This window comes from Hyperolius riggenbachi, chromosome 9, assembly GCF_040937935.1.
Source record: "Hyperolius riggenbachi isolate aHypRig1 chromosome 9, aHypRig1.pri, whole genome shotgun sequence".
Taxonomy (NCBI): Eukaryota; Metazoa; Chordata; class Amphibia; order Anura; family Hyperoliidae; genus Hyperolius; species Hyperolius riggenbachi.
In genome coordinates, this window is record NC_090654.1 from 32,677,230 (window position 1) to 32,700,693 (window position 23,464).

The window sequence follows — 23,464 nt, forward strand, 5'->3', positions numbered from 1 at the left end:
GGCTGTGTTTACATCTGTAGTGTCAGTCTCAGCTGCTCCCCCGCCTCCTGCATAGCTCTGGTCCCTGCCCCGTCATTTCCCTCCAATCAGTAGGGAGGGAAGGGATGCAGGCGGGGACTGGAGTTCTGCAGGAGGCGGGGAGAGCAGCAGACTGACACTATAGAGATAAACACAGCCAGCTCTGACAAGCTGTTGGTCAGCAGCATGGCTGTGATTTATGAGGGACTGCAGAGTGCAGGGGGACCTTAGGGGGGTTTGGGATAGCAACAGAGGCTGGGCTGTATAGGCAGATCCAGCCTCTGTATGCAGATAACATTCTTCAAACCCACCTCGGGTTCTCTTCAACATAGTGCAGGTAACAGGAGGTTACTCGCACTATTTAGGTTAGTGAATCAACCCCAATAGATGACGGGTAAAACATATTCACTTTTACTTACAAAGTGCCACACAATACTCAGAGTCAGCAGCAGTTAAAAGGTTCCTTTATTTAAATACTCAGTAGATGTAGTTCGGTGAGCTCAACGCCTTTGAATCTAAATCAGATTAAAAATTGTTGTAAGAAACCCTTGAGATTTAATTCAATGTTATTAATTATTTTTTGCCAATTCTCTTTTTTACACGTTGATGTTTTATGTAGTCTGATACAACCATTTGCTGATTCTTGGTAGAAAACTGAGTTTTTGGAAGCTGTAGCTTAGCGAGTACCTGTAATGATGTTTTAAAGGCAATTAACACTTTCCAGTCCAATGGCATTTTCTCCGATAGCACCAGTGTTGGACATAGACAGACAGAGGAAAAACTGGCTGCCACTAGATGTCGCTGTTGCTGATAAAATCTGACATAGTGCCATCTTCTTCTGATCAAAGTGTCGTACTATGTACGACACTCTGATCCCTAATGGCCCTATCTGTCGCTGGTGCACCCGCCGTTTTGCCACATTATCGCCCACTGTGGGGTGCCACTGCTCAATTGAGTAAGGCACAATATCACTCTATGTGGATCAAGTTTTGATCCTGTGTAGCAGCATCGAGCACCATGTAATAATGTTTTTATGCTGGTGCTTGTGCAAGGGGGTGGAGCTACAGCAAGCAAGCTGGCGCTGACCCCACCACTGATGCCTGGCCTCGCCCCACCACCACTGATATGAGTACACAGCCTCCAGCTTCCTGCATCCTGATCCTTTTTCCCAATCACCCACATCCCCCCACCACTCTGAAAAAATAAGATCAGAAAAAAGGATTGGAAAGGGTTAATGTAATCCTTAGGGCCTGAGCCCACTGATGCAGTTGTGTCCGCTTTTCAGTTTCACAGCAATGATACAGATGCTGAAAAGTGGACAGAAGCGGACACAACTTCTTTAGTGGGCTCAGGCCTTTATTGTACCTGAAAGCAGCTTCAGCGATTGAATGGGTATATAATCTCACCCGTTCACCAGGAAACTAGCATTATTGTTAAACCACGCCCCTCTCAGCAGAACCACCTTGGCAGTTTTTGCCCAATCCCTCTTAGAAGACGTCCGGAGCTCTGTGGCTATGGCTGTGGTTTTTCCCCAGCTTGGCAATCATGGCTGCTGAGCTGGGGTTGGGCCACAGCAACACAAATGAGGTGGACAGAAAGCCCCAGACTTCTTCAGTAGGGCTTTGGGCAAAAACTGCCATGGCAGTTTTGCAAACGGGGCGGGGTTTAACAATAATGCCCATTTCCTGATGAACAGGTGGTTATATTTCCATTCAATTGCCAAAACTGAAAGCAAATTGCATTTTAAACTTCACTACAAGTATTCTTTAAACATGTATTCAATGTGCTTTTAATCAACAACCATTTCATATTATACGTATGTAAACATAAAAAAATCCCCAAAACAGATATTAAGAATAAGAATAATTCTCCAGCCTTTCAAGATGATGTGGTCAGGCACCATTATTTGGTTATTTGAGCATTACTTGGTTATTTAGTTACTCCATGGCCATCTGAATGTTTTCTGGCTGGATTTCTGCTTCTCTTGCATTTGGGTGGAACTTGTTTGAGTTAAATTCTTCCCGCCTGAAACAGCTGATTCACCAACAGCCGCCTCTTTGGTTGTTGTTGAAGGTTGCTGTGATGCCCCTGACTGCAATGTTTCCGTCTCAGTATCTTGCCCAGTCATGCGGCTTCTTATAAGTTTCGGTGATTGTCGTGAAAGTTCATAAAATGGATTTTGAGATAAGGGAAGCTCCTGTTTTTGTGCGCCAGTATCATGTTGAACCACAGTAGTGGAGGATGCCAAACTTGCAGATGAATGTGCTTCAGTTTTTGGCAAAGATGAAGTCATCTTCTGTTGGGTTATTTGCTGGGTTACATGTTTCCCACCTGTGGAGGAGGATTGGGTATAATGTGAAGAAGATGTCATCTCATGCGGCGGCTGCTGCTCAACATGTTGTTGTGGATTTTGATCAAAATGTGCAGACGGGTCATCTTTTAAACCTTCCTTTTTTTCAGAGGAACTGGTCTCCCATTTCTGGTGATGTGGGAGATCACCATGTGTTTGATAGGAATAACTTGTTTCAGTATGTCCTCCCTGTTTGGCGATTGTGTTTTCTTTTTGTAAGAACTGAGGACTAAGGTCCTGGCTGGATGTTTGCTTATTCTGTGTGTATTTAAGTGGTTCATCACCGTAAGCTGTTTGTTGGTCAAGTTTCTTGGTGGTGTCCAGTACATCTGATTTTTTTATTGATTCCTGCTTTTCACTTGAATTATGTTTTTGTGAAAGGCTTTGGATCTGTGTTAGGTCTTGCTCCTGGCTACTGTCTTGTTTCTGAAACTGATCTGATTTCTGAGCTTGGCCTTGCTGTTTGGTCAGGTCTGGTTTTTGAATTGGGTCTTGTTGCTTGGTCTTGTCTGCTTTCTCGGTTAAATCTGGGTTCTGGTCCAGATTCTGGGTTGCATCTTCTTTCTGTGTCTGATCAGGTTTATCAGTTGGGTCATGTTGGTGGGACTGGTCTAGTTTTTGAATTAGTTTTTTAAATGTGTCGTCTTGCTTGATCTTGTCTGCTTTCTCAGTTGAATCTTGTTTCTGTGTCTGATCAGGTTTATTAATTGGACCTTGTTTCTGAGTCTGGTCCAGTGTCTGATTTAAACTTTGTTTCTCAGTTAGGTCCAGTTTCTGGGTGACATCTTTCTGAGTGTGGTCAGGTTTATGAATTGGGTCTTGCAGCTGGGTCTGATCTACTTTCTGAATTGACTCTTCTTTCTGGGTATGGTCTGGTTTCAAGTCTTGTTTATGTGTAGAAGTGTGCACATGCACAGGGCATTGTTTCTTACTTACATCATGCTTCAGACTTTGGTCTTCTTTCTGTGATGAGTCTGATTTTTGTTTCTCAGATACGTACAGTTTCGGAGTTGAATCTTCTTTCTCAGTGTGGGGGTAAATTTTCTGTGTGACATTTTCTTTCTGAGTCACATCAGGTTTAAGAATTGGGTCATGTTTGTAGGTCAGGTCTAGTTTTTGAATTGGGTCCTGCTGCTTGGTCTTGTCTGATTTCTCACTTGAATCGTGTTTCTGGGACTCGTCCACTTTCTGAGCAATGTTTTGTTCCTGACTCTGGTCAGGTTTCTGAATTTGGTCTTGTTTCTCAGATAGGTACAATTTTTGTGTTGAATCTTGTTTCTCAGTGTGGTGGTCCAGTTTCTGCGTGACATCTTCTTTCTGAGTCTGACCAGGTTTTTGAGTTGGGTCATGTTTCTGGGTCTGGTCTACTTTTTGGTCCTCTTGCTTGGTCTTGTCTGGTTTCTCAGTTGAATCTTCTTTCTGGGTATGGTCTGGTTTCAAGTCTTGTTTCAGTGTAGAGCTGTGAACGTGCACAGGGCATTGTTTCTTACTTACATCATGCTTCAGACTTTGGTCTTCTTTTTGTGATGAGTCTGATTTTTGTTTCTCAGATACGTACAGTTTCGGAGTTGAATCTTCTTTCTCAGTGTGGGGGTCAATTTTCTGTGTGACATTTTCTTTCTGAGTCACATCAGGTTTAGGAATTGGGTCATGTTTGTAGGTCAGGTCTAGTTTTTGAATTGGGTCCTGCTGCTTGGTCTTGTCTGATTTCTCACTTGAATCGTGTTTCTGGGACTCGTCCACTTTCTGAGCAATATTTTGTTCCTGACTCTGGTCAGGTTTCTGAATTTGGTCTTGTTTCTCAGATAGGTACAATTTTTGTGTTGAATCTTGTTTCTCAGTGTGGTGGTCCAGTTTCTGCGTGACATCTTCTTTCTGAGTCTGACCAGGTTTTTGAGTTGGGTCATGTTTCTGGGTCTGGTCTACTTTTTGGTCCTCTTGCTTGGTCTTGTCTGGTTTCTCAGTTGAATCTTCTTTCTGGGTATGGTCTGGTTTCAAGTCTTGTTTCAGTGTAGAGCTGTGAACGTGCACAGGGCATTGTTTCTTACTTACATCATGCTTCAGACTTTGGTCTTCTTTTTGTGATGAGTCTGATTTTTGGACTGGTTCCTGTTTTTGGCTTGGGCCTTGTGTCTGTAAAAGCCCTTGAACCTCTGTTAGGTCTTGCTTCTGACTACTATCTTGTTCGTGGATCTGGTCAGGTTTCTGCATTGGGTCCTGTTGTTTGGTCTTTTCTAGTTTTTCCCTTGAATCTTGTTTCTGGGACTCATCCAGTTTCTGGATGACATTTTGTTTCTGGCTCTGGTCAGGTTTCTGAATTGGGTCTTGTTTCTCAGTTAGGACCAGTTTCTGAGTTGAATCTTGTTTTTCAGTGTGGTGGTCTGGTTTTTGTGTGACAACTTCTTTCTGAGTCTCATCAGGTTTATCAATTGGGTCATGTTTGTGGGACTGGTCAAATTTCTGAATTCGTTTTTGAATTGGGTCCTCTTGCTTGGTCTTGTCTGTTTTCTCAGTTGAATCTTGTTTCTGGGCCTGGTCAGGTTTATAAATTGGACCTTGTTTCTGAGTCAGGTCCAGTGTCTGAGTTAAGCCTTGTTTCTCAGTGTGGTCTAGTTTCTCAGTGACATCTTTCTGAGTCTGGTCAGGTTTATGAATTGGGTCTTGTATCTGGGTCTGATCTACTTTCAGAGTTGAATCTTCTTTCTGAGTATGGTCTGGTTTCAAGTCTTGTTTCTGTGTAGAGCTGTGAACGTGCACAGGGCATTGTTTCTTACTTACATCATGCTTCAGACTTTGGTCTTCTGTTTGTGAGGAGTCTGATTTTTGGATTTGTTCCTGTTTCTTGCTTGGGCCTTGTGTCTGTAAAAGCCCTTGAACCCCTGTTAGGTCTTGCTTCTGACTACTATCTTGTTTGAGGATCTGGTCAGGTTTCTGCATTGGGTCCTGTTCCTTTGTCTTCTCCAGTTTTTCAATTGAGTCTTGTTTCTTGGACTCATCCAGTTTCTGGTCAGGTTTCTGAATTGGGTCTTTTTTCTCAATTAGGTCAGGTTTCTGAGTTGAATCTTGTTTTTCAGTGTGGTGGTCCGGTTTTTGTGTTACAACTGCTTTCTGAGTCTCATCAGGTTTATGAGTTGGGTCATGTGTGTGGGACTGGTCAAATTTCTGAATTAGTTTTTGAATTGGGTCCTCTTGCTTGGTCTTGTCTGGTTTCTCAGTTGAATCTTGTTTCTGGGCCTGGTCAGGTTTATAAATTTGACCTTGTTTCTGGGTCTGGTCCAGTGTCTGATTTAAACTCTGTTTCTCAGTTAGGTCCAGTTTCTGGGTGACACCTTTCTGAGTCTGGTCAGGTTTATGAATTGGGTCTTGCATCTTGGTCTGGTCTACTTTCTGAGTTGAAGCTTCTTTCTGGGTATAGTCTGGTTTCAAGTCTTGCTTCTGTGTAGAGCTGTGCACATGCACAGGGCATTGTTTCTTACTTACATCATGCTTCAGACTTTGGTCTTCTTTTTGTGATGAGTCTGATTTTTGAATGGGTTCCTGTTTGTGGCTTGGGTCTTGTGTTTGTAAAAGCCCTTGAACCTCTGTTACGTCTTTATTCTGACTACTATCTTGTTTGTGAATCTGGTCAGGTTTCTGCATTGGGTCATGCTGCTTGGTCTTGTCTGTTTTTTCAACTGAATCTAGTTTCTGGGACTCATCCAATTTCTGGGTGACATTTTGTTTCTGGCTCTGGTCAAGTTTCTGAATTGGGTCTTCTTTCTCAGGTAGGTACAATTTCTGAGTTGAATCTTGTTTCTCAGTGTGGTGGTCCGGTTTCTCATCAGGTTTCTGAGTTGGGTCTTGTTTGTGGGGCTGGTCTAGTTTTTTAATTGGATCCTGCTGCTTGTTCTTGTCTGGTTTTTCAATTGAATCTTGTTTCTGGGCCTGGTCAGGTTTAAAAATTGGACCTTGTTTCTGAGTCAGGTCCAGTGTCTGAGTTAAGCCTTGTTTTTCGGTTTGATCTAGTTTCTCAGTTGCATCTTTCTGAGTCTGGTCAGGTTTATGAATTGGGTCTTGTATCTGGGTCTGGTCTACTTTCTGAGTTGAAGCTTCTTTCCGGGTATGGTCTGGTTTCAAGTCTTGTTTCTGTGTAGAGCTGTGCACATGCACAGGGCATTGTTTCTTACTTACATCATGCTTCAGACTTTGGTCTTCTTTTTGTGATGAGTCTGATTTTTGGATGGATTCCTGTTTGTGGCTTGGGTCTTGTGTTTGTAAAAGCCCTTGAACCTCTGTTAGGTCTTGCTTCTGACTACTATCTTGTTTGTGAATCTGGTCAGGTTTCTGCATTGGGTCATGCTGCTTGGTCTTGTCTGTTTTTTCAACTGAATCTAGTTTCTGGGACACATCCATTTTCTGGGTGACATTTTGTTTCAGGCTCTGGTCAGGTTTCTGAATTGGGTCTTGTTTCTCAGTTATGTACAGTTTCTGAGTTGAATCTTCTTTCTCAGAGTGGTGATCTATTTTCTGTGTGACACTTTCTTTCTGAGTCTGATCAGGTTTATTATGAGTTGGGTCGTGTTTGTGGGACTGATCTAGTTTTTGAATAGGGTCCTGTTGCTTAGTCTTGTCTGGTTTCTCAGTTGAATCTTGTTGGCTCTGGTCAGGTTTCTGAATCAGGTCTTGTTTCTCAGTTAGGTACAGTTTCTGAGTTGAATCTTGTTTTTCAGAGTGGTGGTCTGGTTTCTGTGTGACAACTTCTTTCTGAGTCTCATCAGGTTTGTTATTAGTTGGGTCATGTTGGTGGGGCTGGTCAAATTTTTCAATTAGTTTTTGAATTGGGTCCTGTTGCTTGGTCTTATCTGATTTCTCAGTTGATTCTTGTTTCTGGCCCTGGTCAGTTTTCTGAATTGGGTCATGTTTTTCAGTTAGGTCCAGTTTCTGAGTTGAATCCTGTTTCTCGGTGTGGTTGTCCGGTTTCTGTATGACAACTTGTTTGTGAGTCTGATCAGGTTTATTATCAGTTGGGTCATGTTGGTGGGGCTGGTCAAATTTTTCAATTAGTTTTTGAACTGGGTCCTGTTGCTTGGACTTGTCTGGTTTCTGAGTTGAATCTTGTTTCTGGCTCTGGTCGGTTTTCTGAATTGGGTCATGTTTTTCAGTTAGGTCCAGTTTCTGAGTTGAATCCTGTTTTTCGGTGTGGTGGTCCGGTGTATGTATGATAACTTGTTTGTGAGTCCCATCAGGTTTATTATCAGTTGGGTCATGTTGGTGGGGCTGGTCAAATTTTTGAATTAGTTTTTGAATTGGGTCCTGTTGCTTGGACTTGTCTGGTTTCTGAGTTGAATCTTGTTTCTGGCTCTGGTCGGATTTCTGAATTGGATCATGTTTTTCAGTTCGGTCCAGTTTCTGAGTTGAATCCTGTTTCTCAGTGTGGTGGTCCGGTTTCTGTATGACAACTTGTTTGTGAGTCCCATCAGGTTTATTATCAGTTGGGTCATGTTGGTGGGGCTGGTCAAATTTCTCAATTAGTTTTTGAATTGGGTCCTGTTGCTTGGTCTTATCTGATTTCTCAGTTGAATCTTGTTTCTGGCTCTGGTCGGTTTTCTGAATTGGGTCATGTTTTTCAGTTAGGTCCAGTTTCTGAGTTGAATCCTGTTTCTCTGTGTGGTTGTCCGGTTTCTGTATGACAACTTGTTTGTGAGTCTCATCAGGTTTATTATCAGTTGGGTCATGTTGGTGGGGCTGGTCAAATTTTTCAATTAGTTTTTGAATTGGGTCCCGTTGCTTGGTCTTGTCTGGTTTCTGAGTTGAATCTTGTTTCTGGCTCTGGTCAGATTTCTGAATTGGATCATGTTTTTCAGTTAGGTCCAGTTTTTGAGTAGAATCTTGTTTCTCGGTGTGGTGGTCCGGTTTCTGTATGACAACTTCTTTGTGAGTCCCATCAGGTTTATTATCAGTTGGGTCATGTTGGTGGGGCTGGTCAAATTTTTCAATTAGTTTTTGATTTGGGTCCTGTTCCTTGGTCTTGACTGGTTTCTGAGTTGAATCATGTTTCTGGCTCTGGTCAGGTTTCTGAATTGGGTCTTGTTTCTCAGTTAGGTACAATTTCTGAGTTGAATCTTGTTTATCAGTGTGGTGGTCCAGTTTCTCATCAGGTTTCTGAGTTGGGTCATGTTTGTGGGGCTGGTCTAGTTTTTGAATTGGATCCTGCTGCTTGTTCTTGTCTGGTTTCTCAGTTGAATCTTGTTTCTGGGCCAGGTCAGGTTTATATATTGAACCCTGTTTCTGAGTCAGGTCCAGTGTCTGAGTTAAGCCTTGTTTCTCAGTTTGGTCCAGTTTCTCAGTGACATCTTTCTGAGTCTGGTCAGGTTTATGAATTGGATCTTGTATCTGGGTCTGGTCTACTTTCTGAGTTGAAACTTCTTTCTGGGTATGGTCTGGTTTCAAGTCTTGTTTCTGTGTAGAGCTGTGCACATGCACAGGGCATTGTTTCTTACTTACATCATGCTTTAGACCTTGGTCTTCTTTTTGTGATGAGTCTGATTTTTGGATGGATTTCTGTTTCTGGCTTGGGTCTTGTGTTTGTAAAAGCCCTTGAACCTCTGTTAGGTCTTTCTTCTGACTACTATCTTGTTTGTGAATCTGGTCAGGTTTCTGCATTGGGTCATGTTGCTTAGTCTTGTCTGTTTTTGCAAATGAATCTAGTTTCTGGGACTCATCCAAATTCTGGGTGACATTTTGTTTCTGGCTCTGGTCAGGTTTCTGAATTGGGTCTTTTTTCTCAGTTATGTACAGTTTCTGAGTTGAATCTTCTTTCTCAGAGTGGTGGTCTATTTTCTGTGTGACACTTTCTTTCTGAGTCTGATCAGGTTTATGAGTTGGGTCATGTTTGTGGGACTGATCTAGTTTTGGAATTGGGTCCTGTTGCTTGGTCTTGTCTGTTTTCTCAGTTAAATCTTGTTTCTGGGACTTGTCCAGTTTCTGGGGAAGATCTTGTTTCTGGCTCTGGTCAGCTTTATGAATTGGGTCTTGTTTCTCAGTTAGGTACAGTTTCTGAGTTGAATCTTCTTTCTCAGTGTAGTGGTCCGGTTTCTGTGTGAAAACTTCTTTTTGAGTCTCATCAATTTTATCAGTTGGGTCATGTTGGTGGGATTGGTCAAATTTTTGAATTGGGTCCGCTTGCTTTGTCTTGTCTGGTTTCTCAGTTGAATCTTGTTTCTGAGCCTGGTCAAGTTTGTAAATTTGGCCTTGTTTCTGGGTCTGGTCCAGTGTCAGATTTAAACTTTGTTTCGCAGTTAGATCTAGTTTCTGTGTGACATCTTTCTGTGTCTGGTCAGGCTTATAAATTGTGTCTTGCAGCTGGGTTTGATCTACTTTCTGAGTTGAAGCTTCTTTCTGGGTATGGTCTGGTTTCAAGTCTTGTTTCTGTGTAGAGCTGTGCACATGCACAGGGCATTGTTTCTTACTTACATCATGCTTCAGACTTTGGTCTTCTTTTTGTGAGGAGTCTGGTTTTTGGACTGGGACTTTTTTTTGGCTTGGATCTTGTGTTTGTAAAAGCCCTTGGATTTCTGTTAGGCCTTGCTTCTGACTACTGTCTTGTTGCTGGATCTGGTCAGGTTTCTGTATTTGGTCTTGTTTCTTGATATGGTCCACTTTTTGAAAATCATCCTGTTGCTTGATCTTGTCTGGTTTCTCAGTTGAATCTTGTTTCTGGGCTTTGTCAGGTTTATATATTGGACCTTGTTTCTGAGTCAGGTCCAGTGTCTGAGTTAAGCCTTGTTTCTCAGTTTGGTCCAGTTTCTCAGTGACATCTTTCTGAGTCTGGTCAGGTTTATGAATTATATCTTGTATCTGGGTCTGGTCTACTTTCTGAGTTGAAGCTTCTTTTTGGGTATGGTCTGGTTTCAAGTCTTGTTTCTGAGTAGAGCTGTGCACATGCACAGGGCATTGTTTCTTACTTACATCATGCTTCAGACTTTGGTCTTCTTTTTGTGATGAGTCTGATTTTTGGATGGGTTCCTGTTTCTGAATTGGGTCTTGTGTTTGTAAAATCCCTTGAACCTCTGTTAGGTATTGCTTCTGACTACTATCTTGTCTGTGAATCTGGTTAGGTTTCTGCATTGGGTCCTGTTGCTTGGTCTTGTCTGTTTTTTCAAATGAATCTAGTTTCTGGGACTCATCCAATTTATGGGTGACATTTTGTTTCTGGCTCTGGTCAGGTTTCTGAATTGGGTCTTGTTTCTCAGATATATACAGTTTTTGAGTTGAATCTTGTTTCTCAGAGTGGTGATCTATTTTCTGTGTGATATTTTCTTTCTGAGTCTGATCAGGTTTATCAGTTGGGTCATGTTTGTGGGACTGATGTAGCTTTTGAATTTGGTCCTGTTGCTTAGTCTTGTCTGGTTTCTCAGTTGAATCTTGTTTCTGGCTCTGTTCAGGTTTCTGTGTGACAACTTCTTTCTGAGTCTCATCAGGTTTATCAGTTGTGTCATGTTGGTGGGATTGGTCAAATTTTTGAATTCGTTTTTGAAATGTGTCCTCTTGCTTGGTCTTGTCTGGTTTCTCAGTTGAATCATGTTTCTGGCTCTGGTCAGGTTTCTGAATTGGATCTTGTTTCTCAGTTAGGTCCAGTTTCTGAGTTGAATCTTGTTTCTCGGTGTGGTGGTCCAGTTTCTGTGGGACAACTTCTTTGTGAGTCTCATCAGGTTTATTATCAGTTGGGTCATGTTGGTGGGGCTGGTCAAATTTTTCAATTAGTTTTTGAATTGGGTCCCGTTGCTTGGTCTTGTCTGGTTTCTGAGTTGAATCTTGTTTCTGGCTCTGGTCAGATTTCTGAATTGGATCATGTTTTTCAGTTAGGTCCAGTTTTTGAGTTGAATCTTGTTTCTCGGTGTGGTGGTCCGGTTTCTGTATGACAACTTCTTTGTGAGTCCCATCAGGTTTATTATCAGTTGGGTCATGTTGGTGGGGCTGGTCAAATTTTTCAATTAGTTTTTGATTTGGGTCCTGTTCCTTGATCTTGACTGGTTTCTGAGTTGAATCATGTTTCTGGCTCTGGTCAGGTTTCTGAATTGGGTCTTGTTTCTCAGTTAGGTACAATTTCTGAGTTGAATCTTGTTTATCAGTGTGGTGGTCCAGTTTCTCATCAGGTTTCTGAGTTGGGTCATGTTTGTGGGGCTGGTCTAGTTTTTGAATTGGATCCTGCTGCTTGTTCTTGTCTGGTTTCTCAGTTGAATTTCGTTTCTGGGCCAGGTCAGGTTTATATATTGAACCCTGTTTCTGAGTCAGGTCCAGTGTCTGAGTTAAGCCTTGTTTCTCAGTTTGGTCCAGTTTCTCAGTGACATCTTTCTGAGTCTGGTCAGGTTTATGAATTGGGTCTTGTATCTGGGTCTGGTCTACTTTCTGAGTTGAAGCTTCTTTCTGGGTATGGTCTGGTTTCAAGTCTTGTTTCTGTGTAGAGCTGTGCACATGCACAGGGCATTGTTTCTTACTTACATCATGCTTTAGACCTTGGTCTTCTTTTTGTGATGAGTCTGATTTTTGGATGGATTTCTGTTTCTGGCTTGGGTCTTGTGTTTGTAAAAGCCCTTGAACCTCTGTTAGGTCTTGCTTCTGACTACTATCTTGTTTGTGAATCTGGTCAGGTTTCTGCATTGGGTCATGTTGCTTAGTCTTGTCTGTTTTTGCAAATGAATCTAGTTTCTGGGACTCATCCAAATTCTGCGTGACGTTTTGTTTCTGGCTCTGGTCAGGTTTCTGAATTGGGTCTTTTTTCTCAGTTATGTACAGTTTCTGAGTTGAATCTTCATTCTCAGAGTGGTGGTCTATTTTCTGTGGGACAACTTCTTTGTGAGTCTCATCAGGTTTATTATCAGTTGGGTCATGTTGGTGGGGCTGGTCAAATTTTTCAATTAGTTTTTGAATTGGGTCCTGTTGCTTGGCCTTGTCTGGTTTCTCAGTTGAATCTTGTTTCTGGGTCTGGTCAGGTTTCTGAATTGGGTCTTGTTTCTCAGTTAGGTCTAATTTTTGAGTTGAATCTTGTTTCTCAGTATGGTGGTCCGGTTTCTGCATGACAACTTCTTTCTGAGTCTCATCAGGTTTATTATCAGTTGGGTCATGTTTGTGGGGCTGGTCAAATTTTTGAATTAGTTTTTGAATTGGTTCCTCTTGCTTGGTTGTGTCTGGTTTATCAGTTGAATCTTGTTTCTGGGCCTGGCCATGTTTCTGGGTCTGGTCCAGTGTCTGATTTAAACTTTGCTTCTCAGTTAGGTCCAGTTTCTCAGTGACATCTTTCTGAGTCTGGTCAGGTTTATGTATTGGGTCTTGCATCTTGGTCTGATCTACTTTCTGAGTTGAAGCTTCTTTCTGGGTGTGGTCTGGTTTCAAGTCTTGTTTCTGTGTAGATGTGTGCACATGCACAGGGCATTGTTTCTTACTTACATCTTGCTTCAAACTTTGGTCTTCTTTTTGTGATAAATCAGATTTTTGGACTGGTTCCTGTATCTTGCTAGGGTCTTTTGTCTGTAAAAGCCCTTGAACCCCTGTTAGGTCTGGCTTCTGACTACTATCTTGTTTGTGGATCTGGTCAGGTTTCTGAATTGGGTCCTGTTGCTTAGTTTTGTTTGTTTTTTCAATTGCATCTAGTTTCTGGGAGTCATCCAATTTCTGGGTAACATTTTGTTTCTGGCTCTGGTCAGGTTTCTGTATTAGGTCATGTTTTTCAGTTAGGTGCAGTTTCTGAGTTGAATCTTGTTTCTCAGTGTGGTTGTCCAGTTTCTGTGTGACAACTTCTTTCTGAGTCTCATCTGGTTTGTGAATTGGGTCATGTGTGTTGGACTGGTCTAGTTTTTGAAATGGATCCTCTTGCTTTTTCTTGTCTGGTTTCTCAGTTGAATCTTGCTTCTGGGCCTGAATTGGATCTTCTTGTTTCAGAGTCTTGTCTAGCTGTTGGGTAGGTTTTTGTTTATTGGTGTCATCTGGTTTCTGTGTTGGTTCTTGTTTCTGAGTGTGTTCTGGTTTCTGAATTGGATCTTGTTTTTGGATTTGGTCTGGTTTCTGGATTGGATCTTGTTCATGGATTTGCTCCAGTTTTTGTGTTTGTTCACGTTTTTCTATTTTGTCTGTCTTTTCAGTCTGGTCTGGTTTCGGCGTGAGATCTTTTTTCTCAACTGGATCTTTTTCCTGGATCTTGTCCATTTTCTGAGTTGGATCTGATGTATGGATCAAGTCCAGTTTCTGAGTTGGATTTTGTTGATGGGTCTGGGATAGTTTCTGGGTTTGATCTTGTTCCTGGTTGGGTATATAGATTGGATGCATTGGGGTGGTAAGGTCTTTCACTGCAAAAATGTGTTTATCTCCTGGCTCTAGTGTATGACTGAGATCTTGCTTCTCAGTTGTGTCTGAGTTTTTAGAGGTACTTGGTTTCGGTGTTGGTTCATCTTTCTTAGTTGGATCTTGTTCAAGTGCTTGGGGTGTGCTTTGTTTCAGGACAGTGTCATGTTTCTCGCTTACGTTTGGTTTTGGTACCTGGTCTTGCTTTGGTGTTGGAATATGTTCTGGGGTTGAATCTGTACTAGATATTGAATCATGTTTCTGTTTTTCAGTGAGATGTTCTTTTTGGATGGGGTCTGGTTTCTGGGTTTGGTCTTGCTTGTGAGTCTGGTCTGGCTTCTGGGTTGGTTCTTGTTTGTGGATCTTGTCCGATTTCTCAATATGGTCTGGTTTCTGACTCTCATCTGTTTTCTCACTTTGGGCCAGTTTGTGGGCTGCATCTTGTATCTGGAGTGGGTCCAGTTTTTGAGTTGGCTCTTTCTGGATCTGGTCTTGTTTCTGGTTTGTATCTTGTTTTAGGGTTTGGTCCGTTTTTTGTGTTGGTTCTTCACTCTGGATTTTATCTCTTTTTTCTGCCTGGTCTTTCTTTTGTTTGGAATTTTGTTCCTGGGGGAGATTTTCTATGCTGGCAGGATCCTCTTTTAAAACCAAACCTTCCTTAGGCTTTACATCCTGTGTATGAGCCTGAGTTAGGGATGAATCTGATTTTGCTTGTCCTTCAGCTGACTTTGAAGCGAAGGATGTGGGGGACAGTAATGGGTTTTTCGATGCACAAATTTTACAGCCTTTCTTGGTCCGCAGAGCATCAAAGTAAGCCACAGAAACTTTAGATACAAGTTCCAGAAACTCCTTGAAGTCCACTTTCCCGTCATTGTTCTCATCAAGGGCACGCAAAATACCATGGATGGTTTGTGGATCATTTGAATCCTAAAAAAATTAAGAAATAAAAAAAAATAACCAATTAAAATCACTTGAGTCCAAACACAGTTTAATTTCTCATGAACTATGAAGTAAGTGGAAAGTTTTATTATGCAGTGATAGTCAAAGCTTTTATGTTAGTTTTGAACTGCATTAGTGATGAGCACACATTTCACATAATTGTAATTTCGTGTTGTAATTTGCAAATTTTCCAGGAAAATTGTATTTCATTTTCCATGTAAAAGTAATCAGAAATCATGATTTCACGTAATTTTCATGTAATTTTGTGCCGAGTTTAGTGGTTAATAGCAAAGTCTCCATACTAGGGATGGCCCTGCTTAGGAGAACTCATGGAGAAGCATGTGATCAGTTTGATCAGCTGATTGATTTGTAAGGTTCTGATTTGCTGGGCCTGATCATGTGTTAAACCAGGAAGTCATCACAGCAAATCAGGACCTTATGAAATCTATCAGCTGATCAAACTTATCACATGCTTCTCCATGAGTTCTCCTAATCAGGGCCATCCCTAATCCATACATGGCCGCAATCGGCACCAAAACTGCAATGTATGTTAAGGGGAATAGTGAGATCCAATGCATGCCTCGCACTACCCCACGCTTAATTTTCTATCTCTAGTTATGTTTATCTTAATTTCTTCTTTAATAAAACAGTCCCTCACATGTACAGGCCCCCCTTGCTTTTTTTATAAAAAAGTGCCACTGCACACAGCACCGCTGGGTCACAGGCACCGCACTTCATGCCATTACAGGAGGCCTGAGCGCGCACGCACGTGATGTCATTACTAGGCACAGCATTGCGGCGCACTCTGATGACGGGCGGCTCTCCCCATAGGCTGATTGACCACCATTTCCGTATTTAAAGCGCACATCAATATCTTAAAGCGGAATATAACCCTGCATTTAAACTTTGCTCTAAAATATTATTTACAGCATATTATATGCAACCAGCATTTTTTTTTTACTAGACCAGCATTGGAAGGGTTACACACAGAGGTTTAAAGTTCCGTGGAGAGATATGCAGACGCATCCGAAGTTCAGATAGATACATTTAACTAAATAGAATGTAACAAGTGAGAAATGTTACACACTCTTTGGCTGTCCTCCAGCTCCTGCACAGTCAGAGAGAGTGAGTCACATTCCACACTTAGATACATTTAAGTAAACAAAATGTATCTATGTAAGCTTCGGATGCGTCTGCATTTCGCTCCAGGAACTTTATACCTCTGTGTGTAACCCTTCCAATGCTGGTCTAGTAAAAAAAAATGCTGGTTGCATATAATATACTGTAAATAATGTTTTAGAGCAAAGTTGAAATGCAGGGTATATATTTCGCTTTAAGGCCCCGTTCAGATTACAAATGCGGACGGCCATGCGTGCGGAACGCAACGCATGTGAACGCACGCCATCCGTGTGTGTGCGTTGCGTGGCTGATCCCATCACTGAAAAGTGAATGGGACAGCAGCGCGTTTTTGCAAAAAATGCGTGCAGCATGCGTTCCCGGACCGCACAGGTTCGGAACGCATGCAGTGTGAACATCAGACAGTGCACTCTATGCACTGTCTGATGTCGTGCGTGTCAGCCTCCCGCACGCGTTTCCAAAACGCGGCAGGAAACGAGTGCAGTGTGAACGGGGCCTAAGGGTACAGAGGCGCTCAATACGGACCTGGACAGTGTCAGGTAAGTGAATCCACTGCGTCTGCTTTTTCTACCTAACCGTGACCCCTTCACGACCTTATTCCTAACTCTCCTCCCGTTTACTATATTTTTGATTACCAATACGCTAAATAACTTTTCTACAGATGACGCATAAAAAATTCCCCACCTCAGCCCCCTTATAGTTTCTTACTACACAAACCCCTACCCCATTAATTCTCTTTTTTTCTGATCCCCAAAAAAGTTGATTTAATAATTTTCAAACCGTGTGTAATCATATATAAACTGTATATTCACCATTTGACACTACCTCCCATATGCAATTACATTTTTCTCCTGAGTTTTCTCCAGGGAGATAATTTTTCATCTTCAATTTAAAATAACTTTTCAGCATTTTGCAACTGAAAAAGTACCAAAAAGTAGGCGAGAAAGTACTAGCAAAATTATTTGGAGTATTTTCTTGCTTGCTGGGTGTTTAAAGGGCATTTTATTGACAATTTTAAAAATATCACCTAGGAGAAAACTAAGGAGAAAAAGTTAATTGCATATGGGCCTACTTCTTGTTTCCTTAACCCCCCCCCCCCCACCCAACCACTACCTTACCCCCATAAAACACCCTATAACACTGTTTGCTGTAAAAACCCTCCCCTAAATAAAAAATTCTTATGAAGTGCCACCGTTAATGACTCACGTACATTTTATAAACAACATTTTGTCAAGCAACTTTTATATGTAAATGTCACAGCGTCTGAGTCCATTGTCTCTTTTCAACAGCTGTATGCTCCTTTCTACTGCCTGATGAAGCGGTATCACGCCGGCGAAACGCGTTGCCATTACATTTAGCTTGTGTCCTTCGGAGTAGGTAAGTCTTTTTAATTTTTAATTGATTTTAATTGATACTACTGGTGCCTCTTCGTTGTCATTCTTGCTAAGTTACGAAATTACAAATAAAATACGAAATTACGATTTAATGTGAAATCACGACACAAAATTCCTGGTTTCGAAATTACAAATGTTCTGAATTACAAATTACAATTTCGTATTGTAATTGAAAACTTTGTGGCGTGAGTACAAAAAAGCGAAATTTCGGCTCATCGCTAGCAGACCAATAAATGGTATCATCCTGATTTAAAACTTCTTGCTTTTACTGATGGCTAACACGGTACAATACCCTACTGCTACTTGTAGGATTTAAGTTATGTAGCCACAAGGAACCTAAAGGTGGCCACACACGATACAATAAAATGATCCGATTTTACAGCAATTCGATAAAAACGATCGTATCTCCCGAAAAAATAGAAAGCTTTTTTCATTCAACTGAAAAATCCGATCAGATTTCCCGTTTTTTTTCAATTTATATTGATCCAGAATGCCAGGTATTTCTCTTTAATCTTTTTAAAGATTGTATGGTGTGTGTTAGATTGCCAATTTATTAATATACACACCATAGCAATTTTCTCAGAGTTTTCAATCAGTTTTATCATAATTGGGGAAAAATTGAACATAGGTGTGTGGTACATTGGTCATATTTTTGAAATGTTACAATCAGTCAGAAAAATTGATTGCAATTCTTAAATTGAACAGATATTTAAAAAAATTGTATGGTGTGTGGCCAATTTAAGGGTGATCCCAATCAGGGAGTGTAACCAATTATTTAAAAATGTAAGAGTGAACAGAGGCGCCAGCAGGATAAAAGGTTCTAAAAGGCTTAAAATCCCTCAGGAGGTGGTGGTGGACTCGCCTCCCCGAAGCAGACAAGATACTGTCAGTTTTATGACAACAGGTTTATTAATATACTCCAAAACAAACAGTGCAACGCGTTTCACGGGTATGTTCCCGCTTCCTCAGGCAATAAACAGATAGGAGTACACAGTATAGTCTCAGAGGCGCTATTCGTGACCTTGAGGCTATACTGTGTACTCCTATCTGTTTATTGCCTGAGGAAGCGGGAACATACCCGTGAAACGCGTTGCACTGTTTGTTTTGGAGTATATTAATAAACCTGTTGTCATAAAACTGCCAGTGTCTTGTCTGCTTCGGGGAGGCGAGTCCACCACCATCTCCTGAGGGATTTTAAGCCTTTTAGAACCTTTTATCCTGCTGGCGCCTCTGTTCACTCTTACATTATCAATATCCACCCCTGGTGGAGGGGTTGATCCCCATTTTTCCTTATCTACAGAGATCGACTTTTAATCCTGAGTGAGAACAGGTCTAATCTCCTCACCTGCCTATACAGTGGTTACCTAGGAGGTAACCCACGTTTGTGAGTATATACATTATATACTTTTCATTTCCAACCCCGTGTTTTGCATACTACACTATATTGGGCTCTCGGTATTTTTGTCTTTATAATTATTTAAAAAGGTGCATAATAAACCCTGTAATTTGAAACAAATATTATGAGAGGTAAATACCCCCACATTCTATACAGTATGTACAGCAAGACCCCTGGTGGGGATTGCCTGTTGCTGGATATGTGTGCTTGCTGGTTGCTTGAGCAACCTGCAAAAAATAGCACAAACCTCCCCTATGCAGGGCAGAAGCAACTTACCCATCCTTCAGGCGCCAACTTCCTGTAGCTCCCATCGTCCTCTGTGTATAAGATCCGTCATGTCATGTGACTCGATGTGGGTCACATGACATGCTGGGACTCGTACACAGACACAGGGAAGCCGCAGAAAGGGGTGAAGATGGCTCCCGCAGGATCGGTAAGATGCTTCTGCTGCTGCAAAGCTCTGCATATTGCTAAGATACACCCCAGTTATCCACCTCAGGCATGCCAGTTAGTCAAGACTTCCAGTTGCCTGAGTTCCAGATAATGGGGCTCTTGCTGTTTTTACATTTGTTCAGAATGGCAATTTAGAATATTTAGAAAATTGCTGATATTCTTCTATGGGATTACCTATTGTCAATAGTAGAATATCAGTCATTTTACCATTGTACATAGGGATTTGCCGTGCCAGACCCCAACCCAGAGCAGTGCCCCCACAATCTTTGAAAATGCGGCAGAGCGATGGGGGAGATGGTGGGTGGCGATGAGAGTTTTGTACATGTAATTAAGGCGTCTGGAAATTTGGGGAGCAGGGTAAAAGCGAAAAACAGCTCATCCTGCTCCTGCAAAAGTCTCTCCAACATTAGTTACTATTCCCCCTCCAAGCCTCCGTGGACTCACGTGTAAGACGTAATTTGCCTGCCAGCTATTGCTGGTGGCCGAAATACTCTGTTTTTATTGCAATTTGGGTTCCGTTGCCTATGGCAACACCTGGTGCACCAAAATCTTTGGCGCCATGACCTAGTCTGACATTCTTTCTGATTCATCATCATTCATCTTTCTTCTCGATCTTCCTCTGCTGACCCTCTCTATCAAGCTCTTCACTGGCTGCCAAGTAACCAGAGGATCCAGTTCAAACTCCTAACCCTAACCTACAAAGCTCTCCACAATCTCTCTCCCCGGTACATATCCTCACTAATTTCCAGATACAAACCCAATCGCAGTCTCAGATCTGCACATGATCTTCTGTTGTCCTCCTCTAGAATCAACTCCTCACATTCTCGCTTACAAGATTTTGCACACGCTTCACCCCTTCTCTGGAATCCCCTCCCACAACACATCCGTCACTCGCCAACCTTTGTTACCTTTAAACGCTCTCTAAAAACACATTTGTTCCGACAAGCATATGCGCTACCCTAGGCCACTTCCCTTTGTCCTAAGACCAAATTGTACTCCTACTAGGTATCCTGAAACACACTGCCTCTATATATTTGTTGTATACTACCCCTCCTCTTGTTTCCCCCCCCCATTCCCTTTAGTGTCATGGAAATTATTATACATTTTATTTATCATGTTACTTTTATCACTGTCATTACCAATTCTCTATTTTGTATTCTGTATTTTGTATAATTTTTGTATTTTGTCACTAATTATGTATCTCGTATATTGATGTACACCATTGTCTGTATTATTATGTACTCCATTTTGTTTCTTACTTTGTACAGCGCCACGGAATATCTTGGCACTTTATAAATCAACTAGCATACGCCGCATCTTCCATCTATCTAATAGAGTACGCGCTTCAACCTTGAAGCAAGAAGAAGAAGTAGGCTTTCCATGAGAAAATGTATGCGTGCTCAAACACCAAGTTTAACCCTAGCAAGTCTGGCTTTGCAAATCCGGCCTAATTGGCTATTCATGAGGCAATACTTATGCAAATATGCATTTGCTTTCGCATGCCAAACTATGCAGGGTCCAAAAACCAATACCGCAAAGGGAATAAGTTCATGCTACCTTATCACTATCCAGGAGCGCCACGGGGAGGCTTCCCAATTCCCCCATACAACCGGGGGGACCGCGGGGTCCCAGGTTCTCTCACTGCCTGGAAACCACAGCTGCACCCCGAAGGGGGAGGGCACGCAGCCACACATCCCGCCGCACAACAGGGGTCCCTTACCCCCCAATTCCCCCCCTGAAAAATCTACGACCAACTTGGTCTTAGATTTTGCTGCTCTTAGAGGCAGGGCTAACGGACGCAGCCCTGCCTTTCAGCGCCATCTATCAGCGGCAGATCTCCGCCTCTCCCCGCCCCTCTCAGTGGAGGAAGAGGGAGAGGGGCAGGCGAGAGGCGGAGATACGCGCTGACAGACGCGTGAGAGGCAGGGCTGTGGCCATTAGCCCTGCCTCACCAGGAAGAGATCCCCGGCGAGGACGGAGGGTATTTGGGGGGTAAGGGACCCCCGTTGTGCGGCGGTTTAGTAGGGGCACACATGCCCCTGCTGAATATAAGAGAAAAAGCAAGTTGTATACTTGCTTCAGATTCTCTTTAACGTCCATTGCGTTCTGCTACATGCGCATTAACTTGGGGGCACCACATTAGAAAGGAGTGAAGTATGGGTCACCCCGAGCTTTACAGCTCAGGGCTGGCTCACATACAACACTCTGGGGGGGGGGAGACAACTCACTCCAGGGCTCACACCACCAGAGCAAGCCATCCACCACCTGCCTCCAAAGGATACAACTGCAAAAAATGCTTTCCATGAGGAAAATGTATGCGTGCTCAAACACCAAGTTTAACCCTAGCAAGTCTGGCTTTCCAAATATTGCCTAATTAGCTATTCATGAGGCAATGCTCATGCAAATATGCATTTGCTTTCGCATGCCAAACTATGCAGGGTAAAAAAAACAATACCGCAAAGCGCTCTCTCGCTGCCTGGGAACCACAGCGGCACCCCAGAGGGGGAGGCTAGGTGGTGCAGGCGACCTCCCCCCCCCCCCAAGCGTGGCCAGCGCCGGGGAGAGCCGTCTGCACCCACCTCCTAATATTAAAAACAGGCACTTACCTTAACGTCCATTGCGTTCTGCTACATGCGCATTCATTTTCTCATGGAAAGCATTTTTTGCAGTTTGTATCCTTTGGAGGCAGGTGGTGGATGGCTTGCTCCGGTGGTGTGAACCCTGGAGTGAGTTGTCTTCGCCTGCCCCCCCCCCCCCCCCTCTGGAGAGCTGTATGTGAGCCAGCCCTGAGCTCTAAAGCTCGGGGTGACCCATGCTTCTCTCCTTTCTCATGTGGTGCCCCCAAGTTAATGCGCATGTAGCAGAACGCAATGGACGTTAAGGTAAGTGCCTGTTTTTAATATTGGGAGGTGTGTGCGGACGGCTCTCCCCGGCGCTGGCCACACTTGGGGGGGGGGGGGTCGTCTGCGCCACCCAGCCTCCCCCTCCGGGGTGCCGCTGTGGTTCCCACCCAGGCAGTGAGAGAGCCTGGGGCCCCGCAGCCCCCCGGTTGTATAAAAAGGGGGCATTGGGAATCCTCCCCGTGGCGCTCCTGCATAGTGCTAATGTAGCATGTAGCAGGGTGACTGCTTTGAGGTATTGATTTGTGCATGCATTTGCATGAGCATTGCCTCATGAATAGCCAATTAGGCCAGATTTGCAAAGCCAGACTTGCTAGGGTAAGGCCTCTTTTCCATGGACTGTTGATAGGCAGTGAAATGCCTCTCAAACTCTCACAACTGCTCACTGCTGCCTGGTAACTGCTTGCTGCTGCCTGGTAACCGCTTGCTGCTGCCTAGTAACTGCTCACTGCTGCCTGGTAACTACTTGCTGAGCACACAGCTCAACAGTCCGTGGAAAAGAGGCCTTAAAGGGACTCCGAGCAGTGCAGAAACTATGGAAAGATGCATATCATTTTAAAGCTCTCTTTCTCCTCTTTCCAATGATATATAAACCGCCGCCCTACGCCTTTTAGTTTTCGCTATTTTCGCGATTGAAATTGCCGCGGCCGCAATTTCGATCGCGAATATAGAGAAAACTAAAAGGCGTAGAATGACGATTTAGGTGTCGTCAGAAAGAGGAGAAAGAGAGCTTTAAAATGATATGCATCTTTCCATAGTTACATTGTATTACACAGGGCGACTTTTTCTGCTGAATGGAGCTGCTGACTCTGAGAAAAAGTCGCCCTGTGTAATACAATGTAACTATGGAAAGATGCATGTCATTTTAAAGCTCTCTTTCTCCTCTTTCTGACGACACCTAAATCGTCGTTCTACGCCTTTTAGTTTTCTCTATATTTGCGATCGAAATTGCGGCCGTGTACTGTATCCGCCCACAGGAGAGAGCAGCGGACCAATCAGAGCCCTACATCGCTGTGAGCCGGGGACAGAGCACAGCAATCGGCGGCCGTGTTTAAAAAAAAAATGCGCTGTCTAAACACAAACACAGCAGGGCACAGCGCGGCACCCCTGGGAAGTGTCCGCGGCGCACTAGGGCGCCGCGGCACCCACTTTGAGAACCGCTGCCTTATGGTACATCTGGCATTGTCATGCAATAGAAAACAGCCCTCAGACAATTGTTGCCTGTACACACACTGTAGGCTGATCGTTTGCAGAGTATTTCACTCTGCACTGGCGGTGCTGAGGACGGACGGACTTCCTGCGCACACACAGATACTCCATCTTTTCTTTAACAAGGTTGGACAGTTACACCCTATAAAGTTACACCCTGCTCAGTAGGGAAACACCCAGTTGATTAAAAAAGAAATGATCAAAAACGTTCTTTGGTTGCCACAGTGCAAGTCACCTTGTCCTACCGGTGACACCACTTCCTCTGCTATTTCTGTTGTATAATTAAGAGACTCAGTCATCACAAAAAAACACCTGGGGCACTCAGGAGCTCGCCACCTTATACATGACACTG

The 23,464-nt window shown here is 43.1% G+C and overlaps 1 protein-coding gene across 2 annotated transcripts in view; it reads right to left on the bottom strand.

Annotated features, from left to right (window-relative positions):
- Nucleotides 1–460: 460 nt before the first annotated feature.
- The window catches only part of LOC137532170 (titin homolog), a 39,802-nt gene continuing 16,798 nt past the window's right edge, over nucleotides 461–23,464 (bottom strand). The window contains exons 3-4 of one of the 2 annotated variants that reach the window (XM_068252391.1): nucleotides 12,106–14,611; nucleotides 461–10,374 (exon numbers count right to left, since the gene is read on the bottom strand). In XM_068252391.1, the coding sequence (XP_068108492.1) occupies nucleotides 1,952–10,374; nucleotides 12,106–14,611 (10,929 nt within the window). In that variant the 3' untranslated portion in view covers nucleotides 461–1,951. Of the gene's footprint in view, nucleotides 14,612–23,464 lie in introns of both variants that reach the window. The other variant, XM_068252390.1, reaches the window with a different exon arrangement.